The sequence below is a fragment of the Chrysemys picta genome, chromosome 6, assembly GCF_011386835.1.
Source record: "Chrysemys picta bellii isolate R12L10 chromosome 6, ASM1138683v2, whole genome shotgun sequence".
Lineage (NCBI taxonomy): Eukaryota > Metazoa > Chordata > Testudines > Emydidae > Chrysemys > Chrysemys picta.
The window spans coordinates 42265508-42290665 of record NC_088796.1 but is presented as its reverse complement, the minus strand read 5'-3'; the positions used below and the strand labels follow the sequence as shown (position 1 = coordinate 42290665).

Here is a 25158-nt window from a genome sequence, read left to right as displayed (position 1 = left end):
CTGGGGAGACATGGGTGGCAGTTGGGATTTTGCATTAAACACAATAAAAAAGTGGATTTTTCTATTAAAATGACCAACAATTAAATAATTAGCAAGGATGACATTTAAATTACCATGTTTACATTTCAGAGGTATACAAGATATCGAGGATGGGATCGGGGTGTGGGGGGGAGTCATATCTGTTGTTTCACACTTTCTGCAAACTCATGCAGAAAATACTACATAGGTTAACATTTGGTTCATGTTCTTAAGGGGTTTTCCCACATCCATACGGACTAAAAGACTTTTTTTTTTTTTTTAAATGAATGCTTAGCTAGAGATTTTGCTTCCACTGTAATTGGCATTAACTGACTGTCAATTTTATGGAGCGAAGACTTTGGTAACCTAACATGCCGAAACATTTGTTTCAGGACACAGCCAAACTCACCACTTACGAAGATCTTAACTAACTCAAATTAATTAGTAATCAATTTACACACGTTACCACAGGAGCAAAAGCTAGTCAAAATATACTCAGAGAGAGGTTCCGAACTGTGGGGCATGCCCTAAGGTCCTGAGGACCTGATGGGCCATGCCGAAGGGCCATGCTCAGGAGGGGGCTCTATCAAGCAGGAGTAGCGGACAGTGCTCTTTGCAGGAGGTCTCGGCTGCCAGGACCAGGCTTTCTGCCTGTCTCACTTCCATTCCTGCAGTTACGCTCCTCTGATGGGGATCCTGGCCAGGATTCCGTGAGCGAGGAGCAGAAGGCTGCACCCCAGAAATACTGACCCCCATGCTGAACAGAGCCCCTACTGGACTCCACCCTTTCACTGCAGTCCCAGAGCACAGAGCCCCATTCATGGCCCCTGCCGGGCAGAACCGGGGCTGTGCTGAATGGTTGAGGTCAAGAGGGAGCTCTGCCTGACAGGGAGCCAGTGAGGTGCAGCCTTCAGCTCCCTTTCTGAGCTCGGCCCTTCAGAGCGACCCCATTGACTTGCTGCATGGGAGACAGCCAAGACTGCACAACTGTGCAGAGAGCAGAAGGCTTCCTCAACTTCCACATGATGAGTACCCCTTGCCCCTCCCGTGGGTACCGGCCATCCCTCCCCTGGGGGTACAGGTGGCATGCACAGGATATGAATCTCTGAAGTGGGGAGCTTGACAAAAAATGTTTGGGAAGCTCTGCTCTAAGGATATATCTATACAGCAGCCGAGAGGTTGGATTCCCAGTGCAGGTAGATATACACGCGCTAACTTCGTGTGTGCTAAAAATAGCAGCGTGGCTGCAGCGGGGCAGGCAGTGACTCAGACTAGTTGAGCGAGTACAGTCCTGCCCAACCCCCCTGGGTATGTACTTGGGCGGCTAAGCCCAAGCCAGCAGTGTCACACTGCTATTTTTAGGTGCTAGCCTAAGAGGGCTAGCGTGAATGTCTGTCTGTGTGGGCATTACACCTCTCAGCTGGTGTGTAGACATACACTTAGGGTGAAACTGTGGCACCACTGAAGTTCATGGCAGCTTTCCCATTAACTCCAATGGGGTCAGGACTTCACCGATAAAGCCTGGAGAACAAAACTGTAGCAAGGGTTCGATTCTACAGCCAGTTCCATGGCTGTGCAATACATGTGGACCTGGCTATTTTCACTGCAGAAAGGAGTTATCTTGTATGATTTGGCAATACGAATGACTTCAATAAAATAATTACAATTAAACAGAAAGGAAAAATCTGATACAGGTTAAAAAAAAGTCAAAAATCTGAATCTAAAAAAAAAAAGGGGGGGGGGGCCGAGTTTACAAATACTTCCGTGAATCATCCATATAAGGTCATTGGGAGCAGTCAAACACAGACAGTGACTCACAAGCTTATGTATCAACTGGATCAGGGACTCTCATTTAAAATGTGGCAATTTAATTTATAAAAAGAAAGAATATAGCATGGACTGTAACATTCCAAAATACATTTTTTAAATTGTTATAAATAATAAAATATCTCTCCTTCCCCCACAATCTAAGAGAGCAGCCTAAAGATGTGTGTGTGTGTGTGTGTGTGTGTGTGTGTGTGTGTGTGTGTGTGTAAATGCAATAAAAACCATGAGTTATTTCCATGTTTGTTTGCCTGCAGCTTCTACTGCAGTTTAAATCTGATTTGGATAAAATAAAACATGAATATGCATTTCAGCCGTAAGGCATCGAGAACAAAGCCAGCATTTGCTGCTTGTGTTAATTAAACAGTTGATTCCCCTTGCCACTCAGGCCTTGGTGTATCACATCAGAAAACAGCATGGTTATAAATCCATAAACAGCTAGGATATTGTATAAAGAGGTCATATACTGCCGGCAATTCACAAATCCACTTCATTAAAGATTACAAACATGCCTGACTTGCAAAGTCAGAGATAGAGAACAATGATATGATAACAGAACACCTCCTTAACATACTAAATGGGATTTTTTTATTTTTTAGCTAGTGGACCTTTTATGTATACCTTAGAATGGACTGGAAGACATTCAATAACAGAGATGTCATTCTGATAAACTTTTGGCATAAAACGGAGGCAATCTACATCTATGCATTTGGGAAATTTATGGAAACAGCAGGTAGGATAGTGAGAGATTCTGTTTAATTATCATTTAGTTTTGCCACAAGCTGCATGACAATACTTAGGGTCAGTTTGCAGGTTAAAATCTAAAAGGTTATTGAATTTTAAATGAAAGAAGAACAGCTGTTACAGAAATAACATTACACTATAACAACCACCAATGAAATCATTAACAATCTGTGAATTGAATTCGTTTCCCTCTCTTTTTCATTATTTATTATTTGGGAGACATTTGTTTTAGGGTTTTATTACATTTTTGTTAATTTCTTCATTGTGCCATTAGGCATTTTTCCATTTCTGCAAATGCAGTCCACATTAACCTTTTCTTCTCTGGTACAATGCCTGAAAAGACTGACAGTCAAATTATTTGACTGTCCAACCATTAATAGTTATTTTCTTTTTAATCAGTGTACTTAGAAACACGACCTATCGTGTTATTGCATTTCTGAACTCATTATTGATGTATAATACAAGTTCAGTTTTTCGTTCAAATTTCACCCGTCATTTTGATGGCTGGTATTATAGTAACATGAGTTGGCACAACTAGTTGAAAAATGCTAGCTTTTAAGTAAATTCTTAAATATCTTTTTTGATTAAGTGATTGGTTTCAGCAGGTTAAGAAATTCAGTTTTTCATGGTGATATTTACCACTGATCACTTGTCCAAATAGCTCTTCTGGTGTATCTCCAAAGAATGGCACACACCCAACAAGAAATTCATAAAGGATAATTCCCATGGCCCACCAGTCCACTGGCTTGCCATAACCCTGCCTCAATATCACTTCTGGTGCTATATATTCAGGTGTGCCACAGACCTAAAAATGAGAAAAAGAAAATGTTTAAACAAGTGAAGTTTAATAACCCTAGCTATTGTGCTTAAATTTCCCCAATAATTCTCATGATGTAGCAAAATATTAGAAAAAACATGGAGAATTTTAAACGTTCTTTTCGGCATGTTTTACACTGTTCAGCTTGCAGTACAATTAATATTTTAAAAAGAATGACCTACATTAATTGGTTGTATTGTATGCAAAAAATGCATGTTACGAAAAATAGAGTTTTAAAATATTGTTTTTATACACAAGAGTCAATTAAAACAATTGTTTTATTTAATCTAAACATATCTTTATTTTTACATGAAAGTTGTGATGGTTTTACCTTAAGTAACTTTTACAGTGAACAGATTGTGGGCAAATGGTAATGAGGCATGCTTAAAGGGAAATGGGCCATAGCTAGGATTTTAGCACCCTTGATTGTACAATGCATCATGAGTTCTGCAAATACTCTGCTGAGACTCCTGAATTCCTTATAAAACAGTTTTCCATTTGTCTCTCTCACGATCTCACTTGCACACAATTAGATCGTTCATCTTACTAATAGACCATAATGCAGGAGGGAAAAAAGCATGGAACAATCTGCAGTGCACCAGTAAAGGTAACTCTGACGCATACATCTGAAATACCAATGCAGAAATAATAATGGCTTATATAATATTATGGCATATCCCATTGGTAAATACAGCGTTATTTAATCTCTCAGTGTAAAAATGAAAAAAAGGCATCCCTTACCTGCTTGTCAAGGAACTCTCTAGCATCCTTCTCAATATGACCCTCATAAAGATTTGTAGTCATGCTCATTAGCCCCACCTTAGAAAGCCCAAAATCTGTAAGCTTAATATGTCCCATGGATGTTACTAATAAACTGCAAATCAGAATGACACTCAATTACTATAACATAAACCAAAACTGTACTAGGTTGTTTATTATAGTCACAGAATAATGCTTTAACAGCACTACATAACTGTTTAAAAAACAATTTAGGAAGCTACTGGGCTAGACACAGAGGCATCCAGGAAGTTACCAAATGTATGATACATATGTTGTTGTTATTGGATTTAAACAAACCATAATTTTTATCTGCTTGAACACCTAATAGTTAAAGGATCTTAAAAGGATCCACATAAAGACCACAAAAAATATAGGACAGTGTAGTTAGCACAAGAAGAAATGGCAAGCATTCTGGAAGACATACAAATAGATTCTAACTTTAAAAGGAAAAACAACGAGGAGTCCGGTGGTACCTTAAAGACTAACAGATTTATTTAGTCTTTAAGGTACCACCGGACTCCTTGTTGTTTTTGTGGATACAGACTAACAGGGCTACTCCCTGATACTTGGAAAAAGAGGCTTTAGTTTTTTCTACCTCTAATTAACTGTGCCATTCATTTAAATAGGGGAGAAGATGGGTAAAGAAAAGAAATTGACAGATATTAAGTTGGCAGACAATAGATACACAGAACCAGGTGGGTATTTTGACTCAGACTCATTTGGGATTCAAATGTGTTTTGAAACAAGTGACAATGAAAATTAGTGGAAGATTCTGTCTTTATTTCAGCAACCTGCTGTAATGCAGTTTACACTTACAGAAGATATGAAGTATTATAAACCCAAATACTGCAGAAATGTGACAGAAGGGCAAGATTACCCATTTAACACTTGTAAGAATTTGTATGTACAATTTTGTTTTCATATTCAGCATTAAATAGGGTACACAAAGTATATGTAGAGAGAGCTTGCTCTTATTGGCCAAACATTATATCCTTCATTTCGGCCTCAAGAAAAAATGTATTTCTCTCATGCTAGTCTTACAGCCTCTCGTTGCCTATAGGATTGTAAAAATCAACACATCATCTATAATTAAGGCTAAACCACCCCACTCATATTATGAATCTATTATCTGAGAATTCTGAATGTATGGGATAATATTCATAACCAAACATGCATTTTCTGCAGAGCAAAATTACAACTTTCATATATGACTAATTTTCAGACAAAGTTCTTTTGTGGTTATATTCTATACACTTACTTGTCTGGCTTCAAATCCCGGTGTACGATTCCATAATTATGCAGATATTCCAAGGCTAGCACAGTCTCAGCAAAATACATCCTTGCCATATCCACAGGTAAAGGACCCATATTCTTCATTAAAGTAGCGCAATCTCCACCTGAAAATATAAAACAAAAAGTTCTAGGTGGTATCCTATATTTTGAGGTGCAGACATAACTAAGGCATGCTGCACATGCAGGCATACGTGGACTTCCATATATTTACCAACTGCATAACGAGGATTCTGAATGTTCATTATTTGAATACTGTCTTTTAGGTTTATTCTGCAAAACATTTTCATACAAGCAATTTTTATTTATTTATTTATTTCTTGAGAGGGAGAGGAAGTAGAAACTGGTGCTGAAGCAGCATAAAGATATCCTAGACCCTGAATGAGATTCAGGTGTTTTCAAAAAAAAAAAAATTTTTTTTGGTGTGCTAAATTTTGATTCACTACCTTAAATACCATCATTAAGACTTAGGATTGGCCTACACTACTACGTCCACGTAACTATGTCACTCAAAGGTCTGGAAAATCCACACCACTGAGCAATGTAGATATACTGACCTAACCCCCAGCATAGGCAGTGGTAGGTCAACAGGAGGGCTTCTCCTGGGAACATAGCTTCTGCCTCTCAAGAAGGTGAAGTATCTACACTGACAGGAGAAACTCTCCTGTTGGCGTAGGTAGCATCTTCACTAAGGGCTTCAGTGGCGCAGCTGCACTGTAAGTGTAGACAAGCCCTTAGTCTATCTACCTACCTAACATATTTATATGGCCCCATCAACATAGAATCTGCATGTCTCTTACTCTTAATGTATTTATTCACAATACCTCTGTAAGGTAGAGAAGTATTGTTATACCCATTTTACAGATGGGGAATGGACACCCAGAAAGACCAACCAAGATCACACAGGATCTCTCTCTCTTTCATGACCCAGGCTAACAGTCTAACCACTGGACCTTCTTTCCTCTCAATGTCATGGTCCCCTTGAAGGTGTCTCTTTGATGTTTCAAGCTTGTTACTGTAAATTGTTTTCAGATACACTATCATTTTCACAAGTGGTGAAAATTTCAAAAGCAGAAGAAAACTTCTTAACTTTATTTTCACATGAATTTCCAGTGTTACAGGACACTTATGATTATAAATTAGAACTAACTCATTCAAAGAGCATTACTTTTCTTTAGAGCTGCAAGACAAGCATTTTACAGGCAATCACCAAAAGATAACGATTGGGAATGAAGCCATCTCATTGGTGGATTTAGATAGTACATGTACATAGCTACTGTACAGAGAACACATAGGTGAGCTTTTGTAATGTAAATACTGTGTTGGCTGATTTTCCTTTTTTGATGCTAAAATACACTTTTCTTCCCACTGTAAAGAGAACAAATACTTTACCTTCCACATACTCCATGACCATACATAAATGGCGTCTAGTTTCAAAGGAGCAGTACATGCTGACGACAAATGGATTTTCTGCAAATGTCAGGATATCACGCTCAACAAAGGCCTGCTGAATCTGGTTTCGGAGGATGAGATTCTGTTTGTTAATTTTCTTCATGGCAAATCTCTGTCTGGTTTCTTTATGTCGCACAAAATAAACGGCACTGAAACAGCCCAAACAACAGGAGAAAAAAGGGGTCAGTGACTAGATTTATTTATATATTATTAACTAGTCTTTCAAATCTGAGCTCCCAAATACTGTTTTGTTTATGATCAAGATGCAGCCTCAATTGACATATCAACTACACACAATTAAAAAACCTAAATAAAGCCTACAAATGCTCGCAGCTCAAATGGGCATTTCCACCTGCAAAGGATTCATAGAGAAAAAACAGCTATGGCCAATATTATAAATCATTCTGACAAGTGCCTATCTTGCAAGTGTGTGTCATAATTATGATTCAACCTCCATTTCAGGGAATTTTCAATAAGTCATGGATTTCTCATGAGGTTTCATATGTGAAATGCCTGGAAGGGCAAACACTGCTCAGTGGGATAGCTCTCTCTCTCTTTGCCAGTTGCAAAATGCCTCATCTGTTACAGTCACCCTGTCCCTAACATCAGCATTTACCACTACCCAGGGCAGATCAGCAGTGGCTGATTCCATCAAAATGGATCACCGTGTTAGCTTCCATATTAATGTGGGATTAAGTCTCGGCCTAGATATGTAGAAATTCCATTGGGGCAACACTGACTGGGCTTCTTGTCATCTGGGTTGGAATTTGGGGGGGGGGGGGGGGGCAGAGTGAAAGCAAAGCAGCATCTGAGCAGCCCTGGTTGCTTCCAGGATTTGGTGAAAGATCACACAGTCCATGACCCCTGCATTGGAGCATGGACACAGGATGTAAATTACTACATTTCCTAAAAATCCCTGGAGGCAAATCCTGAAAAATGTTTACATTGCATTACCTCTATTTTGTAATATTTATTGCTCAGGGCACTTTTAGTATGTAATTATCATAGCAGTTAGGGTGTGGGGAAAGGAAAGGATGAGAAAGAGAAAGCAGAGAAAAAGGCAGAAGTCGATTATGTAGTTTCTAATTCAATTTGTGCCCCCCAGAGGCCCACTTATATCTCGATATAATTATTTAAATAAAAAAGGCAGCTCAGCATTTACTTTTTGTCTCACTATTTTTGATAAAGAGTACTCTGGCCCCACACTAGAGAAATGTATAAACCCTTCTGAACAGCCAAAGTTGTTTCTTATTTCTTTTGTGCTGTGATTATTCCTGCTGAGTGTTTTCTCTGATTGAAAAGGTTGTCATTAATCCTTTCCATTGTCTCTGAAAGTACAGTCCCCAATCAAGGGTAGGGCAGCTGAAAGACATTACATCATAATGATTAGGTGGAAAACACCTTGGGCAGTGAGTCAAGCCCTGCCCTTTGTGCCTTTTACAAAGACCTGCTCTTGTTTCATGCCCCTCCCAAGTGGAATAAAAAACAGAGTTAGTTACTAGTAGAGTTAGTTACGCAACTCCACAGATCAGTTCTCCTCCCTGTTGGCTTCTTTCTTTTCTTCCTCCATCTCTTCCCACCACTCCCTGATATTTATTTTCCTCTCTGTCCCCACCCTCCCTTTCACTTATCTAACCCCCTTCTTTTCCCATTTGCTCTCTTTGCTGTCCTCCCTCTCCCTTCTCTTTGTCCCCATTTCCTATCAAACTCAGCCTCTGTGTACCAATTTTGTCCCTTTGTCCTCCTCTCTTTTTCCTACTTCAACCCTCTCATTCTTGTTACCTTCTGACATCTTATGTGTGGGAAAGTGACCCCTTCACCTGCCTGAAACCTTGATCTTCCAAGGAATTCTGATGTCAATACATAGTCTCACTGAACTCTGCAGGACTCTGTGAAGGAACTCCCTTTTCAGGATTGGGGCCTATGAAGCGCTCCTGATGGACTCCAAAAGCTGCCCTTCAGCCAGGCTTAGCAAGATGAGCTCTTAAAGATGCAGTAATAGATATTAATTGGAGGCTATTAAAATTGAGCCTTAATAAAAATGCTTCCTTCTGCACAATCTATAGAGCTGTGCAGCTAGTAATTTAAATTTAAAGACAACATCACAGGAACTAGTAAGATCAAACGTATCTGACTTGCCAAACAAATTATCATCATGATTAATATCAGAGCCTTTATCTAATTAATATAACACTTCCTTATGGCACCACCTCAGCCTTTAACGTCACAGGTAGGCACCCATATAAGCTTCCATGTAAACAGGGCTCAGCAGTCCACATTTCTTCAGAAAATATTTGTCAACTTCAAGCAGTACCAAACAATAGGGAGCAGAAGACAGTACATGTATATAAACACATGCACGCATTGTTTATATTGTGCAGCGTTTTACATTCCCACGTGCCTGACAAAGAAGATAAACTCATGGTACCATTCACTATTCAATTCCGTGGGATCTCAGACTGCCATATTCACTCAGGTAATCAGAAACTGAGTATTCTGAGTTTCATGCTGGTGCCACAGGAGGACACCTCAACTTGCAGCATTTTTGACTCCTTGTCCTTTTGTTTGTATTTATATCTGAAGCTATGCCCTGTGTCAACATGGATAAACATAGGTTTTTGAAAGTGTCTAGTGGAATTCTCTCTCACATATTGGTGCTTGCTGAAATGAAGAAAGTGGCTCCAAATACATTCATGTTGTAGATTTCCTTTCTTCCTCTGATATTACACTGAATTCATGGTAGTTATGCAACGTTTCTTTCCCCCCAACCTGTCAATATCCTGAGCATACCTGAAACGACTCTATACCACAGTTATTGAGATCCGAATCCTGAGTGTGCTCTCAACTTGCACTGAGTTAAAAGTTGGTAGTTAAATGTGCTGAACAATCACTGAAATGGTTGTTAAATAGCAAGACTTTCCAGGGAAGAAGAGTTAAATAAAAAGGTACAAACGTTGTTGCAGTTTCAAAAAAAAAAAGGGGGGGGGGAATTTAGTAATGTGAATTACCATCTATATACATCATCAGGAAAGCCAGCTGCTTTCCAAGTCTTTGCACTCTGAATGGAAGAGAGGGCTGGGAGGAATACACAGAAACACTTGATTGAGAAGCTGAACTTATCACAACTTCATTGCAAGAAGACTGAAAAAAATTACAGAAACTTCTCCTGCTGCATCTTAACATTCCTAGGCAGGCCTCTTTTCTGTACCATGCTCTTTTGTACTCTGATCTGCCCCGAACCCGCTGAAGTAGGCTTCTATGATTGTACAACAGCTTACCAAATAAAGGGGGAAGTCCCACATTATACTGAAGGGCCCATTATATTGTAGGTCATCTTCCCACATCCTCTACACCCCTGCATCTCACTCCCTCTTTTTTCTTTCCAGGTCTGATTTTCCTGCCTCTCTCCCTTTTCTTACCTTTAATAACAACACAGCGGTGCTGCTTGATAGGAGCCACAATGAACAGCTCACCCTAGTGGTCCAGTTTACAGCTATACCTTTAATTTTAGAGATTTCTCCTAGGATTGGAGGGTAACTATAAGCTATATAAATTAACAGTAGCAAAAATATGGTCTCATTATTTCATGACATTGGCAGAGATGTTATTGCTATAGATGGGAAAACCTGGAGCATACTACAGATTATTCCTCAACTGTTCAATGTGATACATTTAAAAGTCATGATTTCTACCTTCTTTGAATGCAAGTGGTAGCTTATTTCTGTCTTGGATAGATGTTTCTGATTAACAGGCTATTACTTGAAATGTATAGCACTGAAGCTGAAACAATATTGTCCCCACATGTATTGGCTGAAGCATCTATGTGCAAAATGAACAGCTGATCAAACTTGGGATACATCATCACATGGGAGGGGATTGATGAAGCGCGAGTGGAGAACAAAATTGGCCTTCAGCCTCTTAGTGGATATCTGCCCAGTTGACTTCGATAAGACAATTGGCTCTCTCTTCCAGCTCTTTCCTTTTTTTTTTTTTTTTTTTTTTTTTAAGAAGGTCACAAGGTTTTAGTAACATGAGAACAAACACTACTTAACCCAAGATAGCATACCAGGAAATCCCTTCGCTTTTGTAATTAATGGACTATTTTTGTCTTCTTTTGCTTCTAATTTTGAGTGCTGACCATATTTAAAGGGTCAGCCAAATGCACTTCACTTGATATTAATCTTCCCAGCTATAATATTTCTTTTAGAGAGACTATATTTACAGGTTTTATTTTTACTTCACAGCTACACAATTGCTTTAGCATTTTTCCATATGTTGGTCAAAACCCTTGCTATAGACCATGATAACATGTAAAATGGGATGCATATTTAATCCCAAAAGCCCATCAAACACTCCTCTGTACAACATTGGAAAGCTGCCAGTGCAATAGTCAACCCTGAAGGGAATACAAGCTCATTCAGAGTCCACATGGTGTTACAAGAATGTTCAGATTCTGGGCGTCCTCACTCATAAATCCCTGGTGATAAGCTTTATTTGCAACAAGTCAGCAAGACATTCTACCACAAGTAAACTATTATTTCTAGCACTCGGGAAGTTCTGGCCCATTACTTCCCAGGAATTTTACCTGGCCCCATTCACTGCTTGCAAACCAAAATTTTCCTTGGTGCCCAGAAACTAAGTAAGTGGGCACAATCGCACAGAGGGTAAATACTTTTTCATCCAGAATATATTTAGAAGACTCATTGGGGCACCTATTTCTTACTTTGCACTTGTTTTTACTTCATCTAAGTAGCATTCAACTAGAATTTTGTCTCAATCAGCTGGACAATCCAGAGTTTCTGGTTCTGAATGGCATTATTCTAATCTTCTAGTTTCTGGAACTGAGGGTTTGGGTTTTTTACCTTCCTTTCTATCCACTTCTTGGCATAGCTGCTGGAGTTTGCTTGCATAGTCTGTCTCACTGTGATGAATAGCATTTATATTCAGTGACAAAGTTTTGCACTAGTATCCTATATTTTATTGATCTTACATTTAATTACAATAAGCAAAGTTTACTCCTCCAAAAAAGTCTCATCACGGACATGATCTTTCAAATATTGCTTCATTTCAGCTCTAATATTAATTACTTCAATAATCCTGTTATTATTTCCTGAAAACATTGGCTCTGGAAAAAAATGGAATCTGACTTGGCTGGGCTAGATGCAGAGGATAATACACCCCCACAGCTAAAGGAGATTTAAAAATAAATTTTCAAAAGGTTTACCTAGTCAAATGCAGATGTTAATCGTGGAAGACTTTTCCTGCACAAGGTAGCCTCAAAATGTGCCACAGGAGGAAGAGCATGTGGTTTCCCTTAAATAACTACAGCGCTTCAGTCCTGGTTTAAAGCCCTTATTACGACTTCCACATTTTGTAACCTGGTGTAGATTTGGTACTTAAGGCTAGAGAAGCTGCAGTAGTCTCTTTGACCTGGTTTCCTAATTTATCAAAGAACCTTGAACTCCTTAGGGAAAAATGAGGTTCCTTGCTATAGTTGCAGTTTAAAAGCTACAGTGTCTATCTCAAGTGCTAGCAGCTTCATTTTCAAGTACAGTTTCCTGAGAAGAGATTTGTGAATTCTGCACCACCCTAGAATTGAGGCTTTGTAGTCTATGATGTAGGGAAACCATCCAGGCAACTGTGATTTATGGTTTGTCAATGTGATAAGTGTACAGGTAATAATTTAAGATTAGAAGTAGGGATATTTCGCTGATACCCAAACACTAAGTGATCAACTACCCCTCTGATAAAACCCAATAATTTTGTTTTCCTCCTGCTACTAATTGCAGTTGTTTGACTACTTCATGTAGATTTTTGTTCTTGAAGCTGAAAAAAAGCATCTCTCAATATCTACGGGCAGGTCTACTCTACTGCTTAAACAACAAGGAGTCTGGTGGCACCTTAAAGACTAACAGATTTATTTGGGCATAAGCTTTCGTGAGTAAAAACCTCACTTCTTCGGATGCACGAAAGCTTATGCCCAAATAAATCTGTTAGTCTTTAAGGTGCCACCAGACTCCTTGTTGTTTTTGTAGATACAGACTAACACGGCTACCCCCTGATACTCTACTGCTTAAGTCGATCTAACTTATGTCACTCAGGGGTGTGAAAAAGACACTCCACCAAGCAACGCAAGTTACAGCAACCTAAGCACAGTCCACACTGGTGCTATGTCGGCAGGAGATGCTCTCCTGCCGACACAGCTTCTGCCTCTCACAGAGGTGGAGCAATTATGCCGACAGGATAATGCTCTCCCTTCGGCATAGAGCATCTTCACCAGACGCGCTACAGCAGCACAGCTCACCAATGCAGCTGCGCCGATGTACCACTTCTAGTGTAAACCTTCCTTAAGAGTATCTCCTCCCACCTTACTGTGTGTAAAACAATGATTCTACTGCCTAGATTTTTTATAAAATGAATAATCTCAGTGAAAGTTCCAATTTGTTGCATTCCAAATAAAAGGGAGGGCTGGGAGTAATTGAAACATTCGATTGAGAAATTATTTTCCAGCACTTTGCAACACACCCTACAGTTAACAGTGATTGAAAATGGGACCTTCAGCATCAAAAGTATCTGCCTCTACTACTTGAGCTAACTCCGTAGCTGGTACCATTAGAAGGATCTTATTCTTCTCTATCTACCATCTACTGGAGAGAAGCAAGACACTTACCCAGGGTGTTACTCCTCTTATTATGGGAGGTTCATCTGAGCATCTGAAGGGCACAAGAGTTCAAATCCCTGATGGGCCACCATTTTGTTATGACTCCACCATGCACATGTCCTCAATGGAGACTGAGCCTAGGGCCTTCAACACCAAAAATACTAGCCTCTACCATTCAACTGACAGAAATTACTGGATTAGCTAGTAGCAGTATTAGGGCTTTTTACTCTACATAGATCAGACACTAGTGGGGAAAGAGAGACACTTGGCCAGTATGTCGCATGTACCCATCCCAAATATTCAATTCACCACCCCTTTTTCAACTGATATAATTGGCACCATATCAAGCAGGCACTATTATGCAAAACTAAAGCAACTGCCTAACAAATCCAAATGGGGAGTTTACACACCTAATAAAACTAATTGTAACATGTAATTGATTGTGCAGGCATGCTGACGGCAGCTGCAGTGAGTGGACCAAAGAGTTCCTATATGTTACCATTTGAAATTTTAAAATTAGGAGAAAATCTGCTTGAACAGTAATGAAAATTAAAAATTTAGGGAGCATTAAAGGAAAACCTTTTGGCTGGTGAGAGCGTCTAAGATAGACAGCTTGTGAAACCATTAATGATTTGGCCTGCATCCTACATGTTTACTGATTCACAGCTTGTTTAACTTCTTGTATATTCCCAACCATTCCCAAAAGCCCGATATACCTCATCTACTATACACTCATTTAATTACACTACAAATGAGTTTATTCAAGCAGTTACAAAGCGGAATACTGCAAAGATATTTACTCAAACTTTAAAAAAAACAATGGTTCAAATTTAAACTCATGAAGTTTAACATATCTGACTAATCTCTGCTACAATGTGCCAAGACCAACAATTACGCTGTCAAATCATCAAAGCCTTTCACTTCACTAATGAAGGCAGGACCAAACAAAAACACTGCACTCGATAACATTTGCTTCTCACTTGGTTCAGGAGGAATCCTTTCACTACATCCTTGAAAGAAATGAAATATTATAATAACATAATCAAGTATTAACAAGCCACATCACAAAATACCTAGTGACATATTCCTGAGAATAAATCAGTGAAGCACAGGCAGAATCCACACATATTTAGATTACTTCAAAAGTTAATGAAGTGGAAAAACATTGGAAGAGAAAAAAAATCCGTGTAGCATAATAACAATAACTTTAATTTCAGCTGTTTATACTTGTAATATACTGTAATAAATGCCTATGAAGAAGTTTATTGCTTTGTATCCGCAGATGCAACAGACATTATTGCTTAATTATATTCCGTTTCTTATAGAGGATAAGAGGAATTCAGGTACTAATGATATGTTACCCTTTAAACGTGCTGATAATAAACATACAGTAAATCAACCAATCACATGCTGCCAAGTCAACTAACCACACTAAATGCCTGAAAAATGTCAATGCAAATTAATCTACCTCCTACCTTGTAAAGCGGAGTGGAAATCTAACCAGAAAGGTGCTTATGAGTTCCTCTTCCAAGACATGAATGCTTTACAGGTATGGCAGAGTGAATCCACCTGGGCCCAGAGTTGCTGCTTGAGCCCTTCCTTACCAGTGTGGGGTTTGTATATTCTGTCACCAGTACTCTACTCTATTCTATATTGGTTCTCACACCACCACATACAACAGAACAGAACACAATACTCATTTCTCCTATGAAAGTTTGTGATGTGTGGGGTCCCATTATATGCAGCTTGAGAACATTTTGACAGCCACTGGTTTATTCATGAAAACATCTGTGAATCCCAAAGGTTTCACACATTTTAGCCTGAATTCATTTGAAACCGCAAGTTATTGGACTTGCTTTAAATTACTGGGTGAAATTCAGCCTGTGTTATGCAGGAGGCCAGACGAGATGATCATAAATGTCCCTTTTGGCTTTACAGTTCTATGAAACTTGGTCTGCTCTGGACTAGAGGTGGCTCTCTGCACTATGTTGCTCTATGACTGGCTGAGGCTCTTAGAGTGTAAGGAGCATGAGGCACAGACAGACCTTCCTAACGTTTGCCTTTTGGATGGAGGCTCAGAGTTCCTGGCCCCATCTCTCTTTTCCTCTCCTCACCAGGAATCCCTCCAACGTTGGGTGGGTACAACGGCTAAGATTCTCTTTTGTTCTTCACCTGCTAGCCAAGTCAGTGCCTTCCCTATCTTCCCCCTCCTCCAATGAGAAAGTTGGGGACAAGATGAAAGGAGGGAGCAGCTGTCAGGGGAAGGAGAGAGAAGCATGCACCAGTGAAGCAGGGGTGGCAGCAGCTGATTCCTGCTGTGAAGAGGACTTTTCCAAGAATTGAATATGGGGCAATGAGGTACCTAGGGGAAAATCATTGAGGGGATGATTTGTGTGAGGTTGAGTACTGAGAGCTGTGTTTGGATTTTTATGTAATTTTAATGAAAATTATGCTACATTTTCTTCAGGCTTTTTGCTGAGCCACGTAAGCAGGTCTGGGCACAGACAATAGCCCCTGCATGCACTATAGTGACTGACCGTCACTGGCATAAAGGGTGAATTAGCTGCAGCCCAAAATACTCCTACTCCCTTGGTCAATGAGTCACAACAAAGAAATAACTAATTGTGACCAGAGAGGCGTATTAGCATAAGCCTCTAGCCATTAAAAGTGAGCATGAGGATCCACTGGACTGGATAGGAAGGTGGACTGTAGTGGCTCACTCTTTTACATTCAGGAATTCTGCAGTGAGCACTCAGAGGTATAATGCAGCTGCCACATTGTGGCTGAGAGCAGAAAGGGCTAGAATCAGCATGATGAGGTCAGGAGCAGGAAACAGCTCCTCATCCCATAATAGAGCCAACTTTCTTTGGTAGTGGGCTCCTCAATAACCGTAGGGTTGACCCAAATTGTTTGAATCCATTTTTTGAGCCTCTCCTAGCACAGGAGTTTGGATCTATAGACCTGCCTTAATCCTTTTGTGTACAGAGGTGGAGCCCAAAAAACACCACAGGGCACATCATGCAATGTCTGATCTTAATCAGAGCAGCATGGCATTGCCAAGACAGAGCTTTGCATGCTGGGACATCCAATCGCTGTGTGTTGAATTTCCAAATGAAAGATGAGTGCTCTCCATTTTTATCCGGGCAAGCGAGGCCCTTGAACTGAAACTGCCAATGGAGTTCTCGGTATGACATCATTCAGGCATCTTTGGTTTAAACAGACTGGTATAAATTTATTTTCAATCGGGAAAAAATATTTTATGTATTCACTTAAAACAGTGTCTATGTTTTTAGAGCAAGAACACTATTTTACAGTGTACTTCTTACAGATTCAATTATACTCCATTTCAAAATTTGAAAAAAATTCTGCTTTCAATATTAAGCTAAGACTTTTTAAATTTTCTTCAAAACTCCATTTTAACATTTCATCTTTAGCTTCATGTGGCATCTAGTTCTACAGGTTCCCAAGCATCTTGTTTGGTGAGAATATACATTATCTTAATTCAAGACACTGCAGTATGCTGGATTTTGTTACTGACTAGCACTAGTTAGCAGAAAGCTCAATTGTTTCTTGTATATCACAATTGTCAGTAATAACATGGGAAATGCATTTGGACTAGAAACCAGAATTAGAAAAGCACCCAGGCGCGCGCGCACACACACACACACACACACACACGCCCCTCCCTGCTGTTTACAGTAAAAAATAATGGGAAATTATGCAAAAACAAAATGCAGAAGAGCTGTTACACTCATGGATTACTCACCCATAAGCTCCATTACTAATCAGTTTAATTGTTTCAAAATCGCTTTCACGAGGTTTCCTCCGGAGCTTCACTGATGTATTAGAGTTCTTTTTAAGTAAAAAAAAAAAAAAAAAAGAAAGAAAAAGAGAACAAAGTTAACACTACAGACATATATAAAACAGAAAAAATTCTTTACTGCCCTCAGGCTGCAACATGCTCATCAAAACCATGATGGAGTGTTCTTTTGGGCTCTGGTCAATCAGCCACAGCTCAACTGATCAGGGGCCAGAGAAGGCTCTGAAACAAGCTGTTATTCCACCAGAAAGTTATATGCTATTCTGCATCTGTTAATCCACCCACCTCTGTGGTGGGGTGCTGGCAGACATACATGGGGCCAGATTTACAAAAATATTTAGCCAGCTAAGGATGCAGATAGACACTGAACCTGCTTAGGCACTCAGGTGCCTGAATACTTTTGTAAATCTGGTCCTTGATGTATAGGTCAGGATGGACTAACAAAGGATGGATGAACTCATTGCCTAATATGGGAGGTCAGAGCAGTGAGGGGGAATGCAGAGAGATGTTGGGGCAGCACAGGGAAGAGTGGGGCGGAAAGGAGGAGTTCAGAGCTGTGCAGCAGGGCATACTAGGAGGCGTCAGTTCTGTCCCCCAAAACTCCCCACATCCATGCTGCCCCCTCATGTTTTCCCCTGCTCCACAAACGTTCCCACTGCCTCCATGGCAGTCCCTGAACCCTCTCCCCAGCTCCTCAGCGTGTGGGGCCCTCGCCAACACCCACCTCTCCCTAGGGAGGAGGGCTGAGGTAGGAAAACTGGGCTGGACTGGACTGGACGAGAGATTGGAGATGAGGAGATTATGTAAAGGCAGCAGAGACTAAACAGTACATTTTGGGACTGGGGTAATCATTGCCAAAGAACCAGAAGAAATGGAGGCAGAAAGCTGGGCTGTGGTACATGGGAAAGATGAGAATTAAGTACCCAAAACCTTAATGCAGAGTTAAGGTTAAGATTGCCCAATGGTGCACCATGTCCTTCCAGAATGTCAAATCTCTGAAAACCAGGAAAAATAAAGTTTGGCCACTCCCACAACACAACCTTAACCCTGCCCTCTGTAACTGGAAACAGCCACTAAGAATGGTTCAGTACCAGGAGTGGCCCATCCATATAGGCGAACTAGGTGGTTGCCTATGCTGCCAAGTTAAACGGGGCACCAAATTCGAGGTTAAAAAAATCAAATAAAAAAAAATGAAAAGAATGAAAAAAATACAAATAAAATAACGAAGATGTCATTATTTCAATTCCTGTGCGCGTACGGAGAGAATATGAATTATAATTCATTTCACTACATTTCTGAGAATTTATTAATATGTCAAATATTTTATTTACTGCAAAAAAAAGTAATATTTTAGTGAGTTTTTTTTCCAATTTGTGACGTAGGGTCAAGATGACCCACTCCGCAATTTGGATAAGCAATAACTCAGCCACAATGAAATACATCCGCCAGCGGCAAGAGCTGCAATGCTAGTGACACCTAACTCGAATATACATCAAGGTCGCATAGCCGGAAATTCATGTAGAGCGGAGATATCGCGAATTGATACATGTCAAACAGTCATTTTAACATACGTCGCAGGTAGATGGTTAAGAATCAAACGAATACTATGGAAAATTGTGTTTCTTGGTGCCAAAGAGTAAAGAATAACGTCTTTCAGCATTATAAATCCAAAATGTGAGTATCTTTAAGAGTTATTATCAGGCTGTATAATTATGAACTTTTCTTTGTTATAACTGGTTCACATGTAATAAATAAGGTCCATAAAAGAAAAGTAATAGCGTTAATGCTTAATAGACTACGAAAGTGCTGACGTCACACTCCAAGCGGGTAACCGTGAGGAAGGGGATTACTTTCCAAACAACCGGTGTTGGGTTAGAATGTCGAAAAAGGTGAAATAATGACATATATTGTTTCTGTATAAACGCTCTAATTAACTGTTTTAATAGGTAAGTGAGTGTATGTTACTAATCACTGAACCTTTAAGCAGTGAAAAGACATGTTGGGATGGCTGCAATGTGGTTTAAATCGCCAACCATGTGGTGGGTGTGTCAGCCATCCTTAACGCTATAATGCTTACAGTCAGGACCACAGTATAACAATATTCAAATGCTCCATGGCAGAAAGAGGAAAAAGAAACCCCTCAGGAGCTGAGTACCGTAAACAAAAGGCCAAGAAGGAAAAGGACCAAGCAAAACAGCAGGGATCCTTCCTGAAACATCTTCTCTTTAATCCAAATAAAGATGGAAGCAGTTCACAGCAGCCAGATGAAGGAATTTTACTTGGAGAGGAGGTTAGCTCACATCCGCATGGAAGCAGTTTGGAACATCAAGATGAAAGTATATTACTTTGAGATGAGGGCAGCTCACATCCACAAAAAAGCAGTTTGGAAACTCAAGTTGATGGAAACTTACTTCTGGATGAAGGCAGCTCACAGCATCCGACTAATATGGAAGTGGAGAAAATTTATTCACCTTCAGAGACACAAGCAGAAATTGAAGTAAATGAAGTAGAAGGAAGAAAGAATAAGGAAGTTACAAACAAGTTACAGCATGGGGACCCAGCTTCATGGCCCAGATGTGATGACAGTGGAAATTCTCATGGAACATGGACCCGAACAAGTTCATGAATTTCCCTTCCCTAAGGATGGAAATAAAAGAAAATTCTCTGCTCAGCATTACAAGAGGAAACTCATTAATGGGGAAGAAATTAATCAAAACTGGTTACAATATTCAGTGTCGAAGGACTTCGTGTTTTGCTTTTGCTGCAAGTTGTTTAGAAATCAAGCAACTGGTACATCACTTACTGAAAATGGTTCGAAGGACTGGAAAAACTTATCTTCAATTCTCTCTTCACATGAAAGAAGTACAGAACATTTGTAATGTTTTCAAAATTGGAAAGAACTTGAATTATGATTGAAAAAAGGAAAAACTATTGATGAAGAAAAAGAAGAATATTGGCAACAAATATTAGAGCGTCTGATTGCTTTAGTAAGACTTCTCGGTGGACAAAATTTAGCATTCCGTGGCCATGGTAGAAATGAAATATCATACACTCCAGGTAATGGAAACTTTTAAAAATTTGTTGAATACCTAGCTTTGTTTGATCCAGTCAGGAAGGAGCATCTATGTAAAATAACTCATCATGAAACACAGGTTCATTACTTAGGAAAAAATATGCAGAATGAACCGATTCAAATCCTAGCAAATGCCCATTAAAAAGAAAATTGTAGAAGCTGCCCATTCTGCAAAATACTTTCAATAATACTGGGCTGTACACTAGATGTGAGTCATGTTGAACAAATAATGATCATTCGTTTTGTGGATATGGAAGAGCCTGTAGATGACGATAATGCTGAAGTGCTCATAAAAGAACATTTTTTGGGTTCGTACCACTGAAGGAGACGACTGGAGCATTTATGACTGAAACTATTCTACAAGAGCTTGAAACAATGTCATTATCTGTTGAAAACTTATGTGGCCAAGGCTATGATAATGGGAGTAATATGAAGGGTAAAGACAATGGTGTGCCAAGGAGAATGATGGAAATCAATCCTAGGGCCTTTTTTGTTCCTTGCATTCTCTGAATTTGGTTGTCAATGATGCTGCTAGATGCTGTTTGGAGGCAAGCAGTTTCTTTGACTTGGTGCAACGTGTTTATGTGTTTTTCTCAGGCTCAACACGTCATTGGGAGATTCTGACTCGCCATGTGAATTCTCTAACTGTGAAACCACTTAGTCAGTCAAGATGGGTCTTGTCAAACTCATTGATACTTTGAAGCCTCTTTGCTGTGAACTTGGAAACACTTATGATGCCCTAACTGAAATTTATGATGATATTACCTTTACTGGATCATCTGGCAATACGGCATGTTCAGATGCAGAAGCTCTTGCAAATAGCCTTTCCAAATTCAAATTTGTGACTTCACTCATTTTGTGGTATAATATCCTTTTCAAGATTAACCTCACTAGTAAGCAACTTCAGAAAAAGAACTTGAACATACATTCTGCTATTCAAAAACTGCAGCAAACTAAAAATATTCTGGAGGAATTCAGACATGATTAAGGGTTCAAAAGAACAATGGTAGATCCTCTCAAGTTTGCTGAAGAAATAGACTTTCCGACAGAATTTGAACCAGAGCCAGTTAGCATTCGGCAAAAGAAACAGCAGTTTTCGTATGAAGGACGAGACACACCCATTCAGAACCCAAAACAAAGGTTCAAAGTGAATTTCTACATCGCAGTCCTTGATACTGCTATTCACACGGTTGACGAAAGTTTTCAACAGATGCAGCAGCTAGAGTCAGTATTTGGCTTTCTATATGATATCCACAGCTTGCAAAAGAAAACAGCAAAACAGATAAGAGAATTTTGTATGAAACTGGAGTTGGCATTGACTCATGAAAATTAAAAAGACATTGATGCTACAGATTTATGTAGTGAGCTTCAGGCTTTTTCAAGACGACTTAAGAAACATTCCACTCCTGAAGAAGTGCTGAAGTTTGTTTGTGAAAATAAATGCACAGACAGTTTTCCAAACATTTTTATAGCTCTGCGCATTCTTTTAACTTTGCCAGTTTCCGTAACTAGTGGGGAACGTAGCTTCTCAACTTTAAAATTGATAAAAACATATCTGCGTTCAACAATGGTGCAAGAAACACTTGTTGGACTTGCCACAATATCAATAGAGCATGAAATAGCTGGAATATTGGATCTAAAAGAACTGGTGACTGAATTTTCAAAACTTAAAGCAAGAAAAGTCATATTTTAAGAGTACAGTGTTTTTTATTCAGAGTGTTTTGTAAATACAGGTTAAAGTTCATTGAAGAGTTTCCTTATTTCTTTCTGTATTGGATGTGGTGGTAATGGCAGTTAAAGCAGGATAGCGTCATGGATGATTTTGGATTTGTAATAATAAAAATTATAATTAACATTTTTAATGCATTTTTATTTGAAATTGGACTGAAATATCATCTAGCTGTTGTGTACAAATCTATTTTGAAAATTTCGTGTCTCTATTTTATCTTATCTCAGAAACATTGGTTGGACAGACAGATGGACGGACAAACCAAATAATTAAGCCTCTGTTTAAAAAAAATACTTAAAAAAACATTAAAAGGAAAAAAAGGGGCAAAATGTTTCCCAGTTTACCAAAAACCTTAGCTTATATCTGCCTTGGGTTTGGGGTGTTGATTGCAGGGTTCGCCTAGGGCGCCAGTTGCTTGCAGCTAGTTTAGGACCGCCCCTGTTCAGTACATGGGGGTGGGAATAATTTACCATAATAAACAGACATGAGGAAGGACTAAAAGAATGTGTTGTTTATGTTGTGCTCCACAGATTTGAATTATAGCATTTATTGACATGCACTCCAACAGTGTCAGTGTAGTTGTACTGAAAGGTGGAGGGATTTGTTGGAGTATATTGGCACAGCTAATAGGAGACATGCATGAGGACATCAAAGGGATCAAATATGCCTCATTTCAGCACAAAGTTCTGTAGGTTGCGTTAGCGGTGGTGTACTTGTCCTGGGGATTATCAATAATGTGGTGGCATACATGCTAGTGATTTCTGGGGCTAAGTAGGGGATAAGTGAAGACACTATCTTGGAAGAAATCATCAGGGGAAGAGTGACAGGGGGGCAGAGAGGTTGCATTTTGCAAGTCTGGAGTGGTTTGTGTGGAGAAGGCCCAGTGCTTGAGTGCAGGACAGGTAGTTCCTTTTCACTATGCTTGACCTAAACCCCAGTTTTGCCTTAGCAAAGAGGAATGTCAAGACTATGTCCTAGAGTGCTCATATGTTCTGTCCTCAGAGTGTTCTGTAGAAAATGAAAAAACTAGTATGCGCAGAGGACAGAGTTAAGGTTAATTGTAGAGGTGGCAACTCTTCATATCCTGGTTGCCAGAGTTTGGAGTGTAGCTGACCTCGACATTCTGGAAAGATGTGAGGCACCACTGGGAAACTTAACTCTTAATTAAATTTGGGGTTACTTAATGATATAAAGCTTTCCTATATGTATGGCAAAGAAATCCTTCTTCCTACTTGATTTGTTGTTTATGTACTCAGCGACTTTTTCATTTCCTGCAGGACCAGTTTAAATAAATGTTGAACCCTGGTGAAGCCACTCAATTGGTCTCCAAGATTTAGTGAAGAACTCTCTCTCCCATATCCTTCCTCAAAATAGATCTGATATGCCAGATGGGAGGGAGGTTTTAGTTCCAGAGAGTATGTCTGAATTGGTATGTATATTCCTTCACAGAGGGCTCAGGATATTTCCACAGAGTTCTCAAGCAGCATGTACCTCCCCCGCTCACACACACACACCAAGTGGCACTGGGGTATGAGTGGTAAACATTATTTTAACCTATCCCAGGTGGGTATGGCCCAGTGTGGCAGCACTAAATGAATTAGTCTTGCTTTCCTGTATTGCCAAGATGCAACTCGTAGGTCTTCAGAAACTCTGAGGATATCCCCCATTGAAAGGGGAGGGACCAACACTGGTGTCGGTCTGGGCATTTTGAAAAGGACAGGAGGCAGTGGGGGAAAAGCATTCTTTTCCAGGCAACCATTTTGCACAAATAGGGTATATATAACAATATATAACAATATAGTACATGAAAGCCACTAGGTATGCTAACAGAATGATATAATCTGGAGCTGAAAGTGGAGACCTATTAAGTCATTTAATTCATTTGCTTGCCACGACAAGACTGTTCCTAATTACACATTTATGAGTGTTTTGGACAGTCTAGTTTTACATTTGCTAAGCAACAAGGTTTCCACCACGCCCCCTGGGTGATTATTCCAGAGACTAACACAATACATTATCATGAAGTGTTTCCTGATATGTAGCCATATTTAACCGTTAGTCACACTGCATAATTCAGTAAGTCCAGCCCCCTAATCATTTTTGTTATTCCTCTTTAACCTCTTGTCAGTATATTTCTGATAATTAAGTGCCCAGATCTATGTAATATTTCAGATGCAGATGGACCAAAGGTGCATAGAAAGGTACAGTTACCTCCATGTCACAGCACCTGAACCCTTTGTAGATGGCATCCCGCCACCAAATCAGAAATGATCATAAAATGAAAATCCCCCAGACACAGTCTGAGGCCTTTGCCTGGAAAATACTGGAAGTATTTTCATCAGATACCTGAGGATTCTATTTTACACACTAGCAATACTTGTACAGCTTGTCATGCCAATTAACTATTACTGAACTGAATTATGTATGCAGCCCAAAGGCATTTGCTTTTTTTGCTGTGAAGCTGCACTGTAATCCTACCTCTGTGTTTTCTATGGTTTATTTGTTTAGAAGAAAAATGGCTAGGTTTGTTTGTTTTTTATTATAATGGGCCAAATTCTGCCCTTAAGCACACCAGTAATTCCAGTCATCTCCACTGACTTTTATTCTACCTTGGGCAATTTAAACAAGTCACTGCAAAGGATTATTTTATATTACTTATTACTACCCACAGCCCTAGTATAATATCTTCACAATATGTATTTTCAAAGTGCAACAAAATATCTTTTAAACTCAATGCACAGTCTTCCTACTCACAAATCTTAATTTCCAAATGTAGAGCTACCACTTTAACCTGTTGACATTTATCTGTTCAGTGCATTACACCCTCTTAAATTTTGGATCACTGTGTAAGTGGAGGACTTAAAAAGTCTGTGCAAAATATTCTAGTTTTGGAGGGATTTTTAAACCCTTTTCAAAAAGAGAAAAAAATACAGTGATTAAGCAGAAATGT

At 39.5% G+C, this 25158-nt stretch overlaps 1 protein-coding gene across 17 annotated transcripts in view; it reads right to left on the bottom strand.

The window, feature by feature from the left end:
• Positions 1–25158, bottom strand: part of MAST4 (microtubule associated serine/threonine kinase family member 4) — a 422044-nt gene that overhangs the window by 25874 nt on the left and 371012 nt on the right. For all 17 annotated transcript variants that reach the window (XM_065599050.1, XM_065599051.1, XM_008170656.4 and 14 more), the window contains 5 exons: positions 17353–17438; positions 6866–7074; positions 5442–5580; positions 4145–4277; positions 3226–3391 (listed from right to left, as the gene is read on the bottom strand). In XM_065599050.1, coding sequence (XP_065455122.1) covers positions 3226–3391; positions 4145–4277; positions 5442–5580; positions 6866–7074; positions 17353–17438 — 733 coding nt within the window. The remainder of the gene's footprint in view (positions 1–3225; positions 3392–4144; positions 4278–5441; positions 5581–6865; positions 7075–17352; positions 17439–25158) is intronic.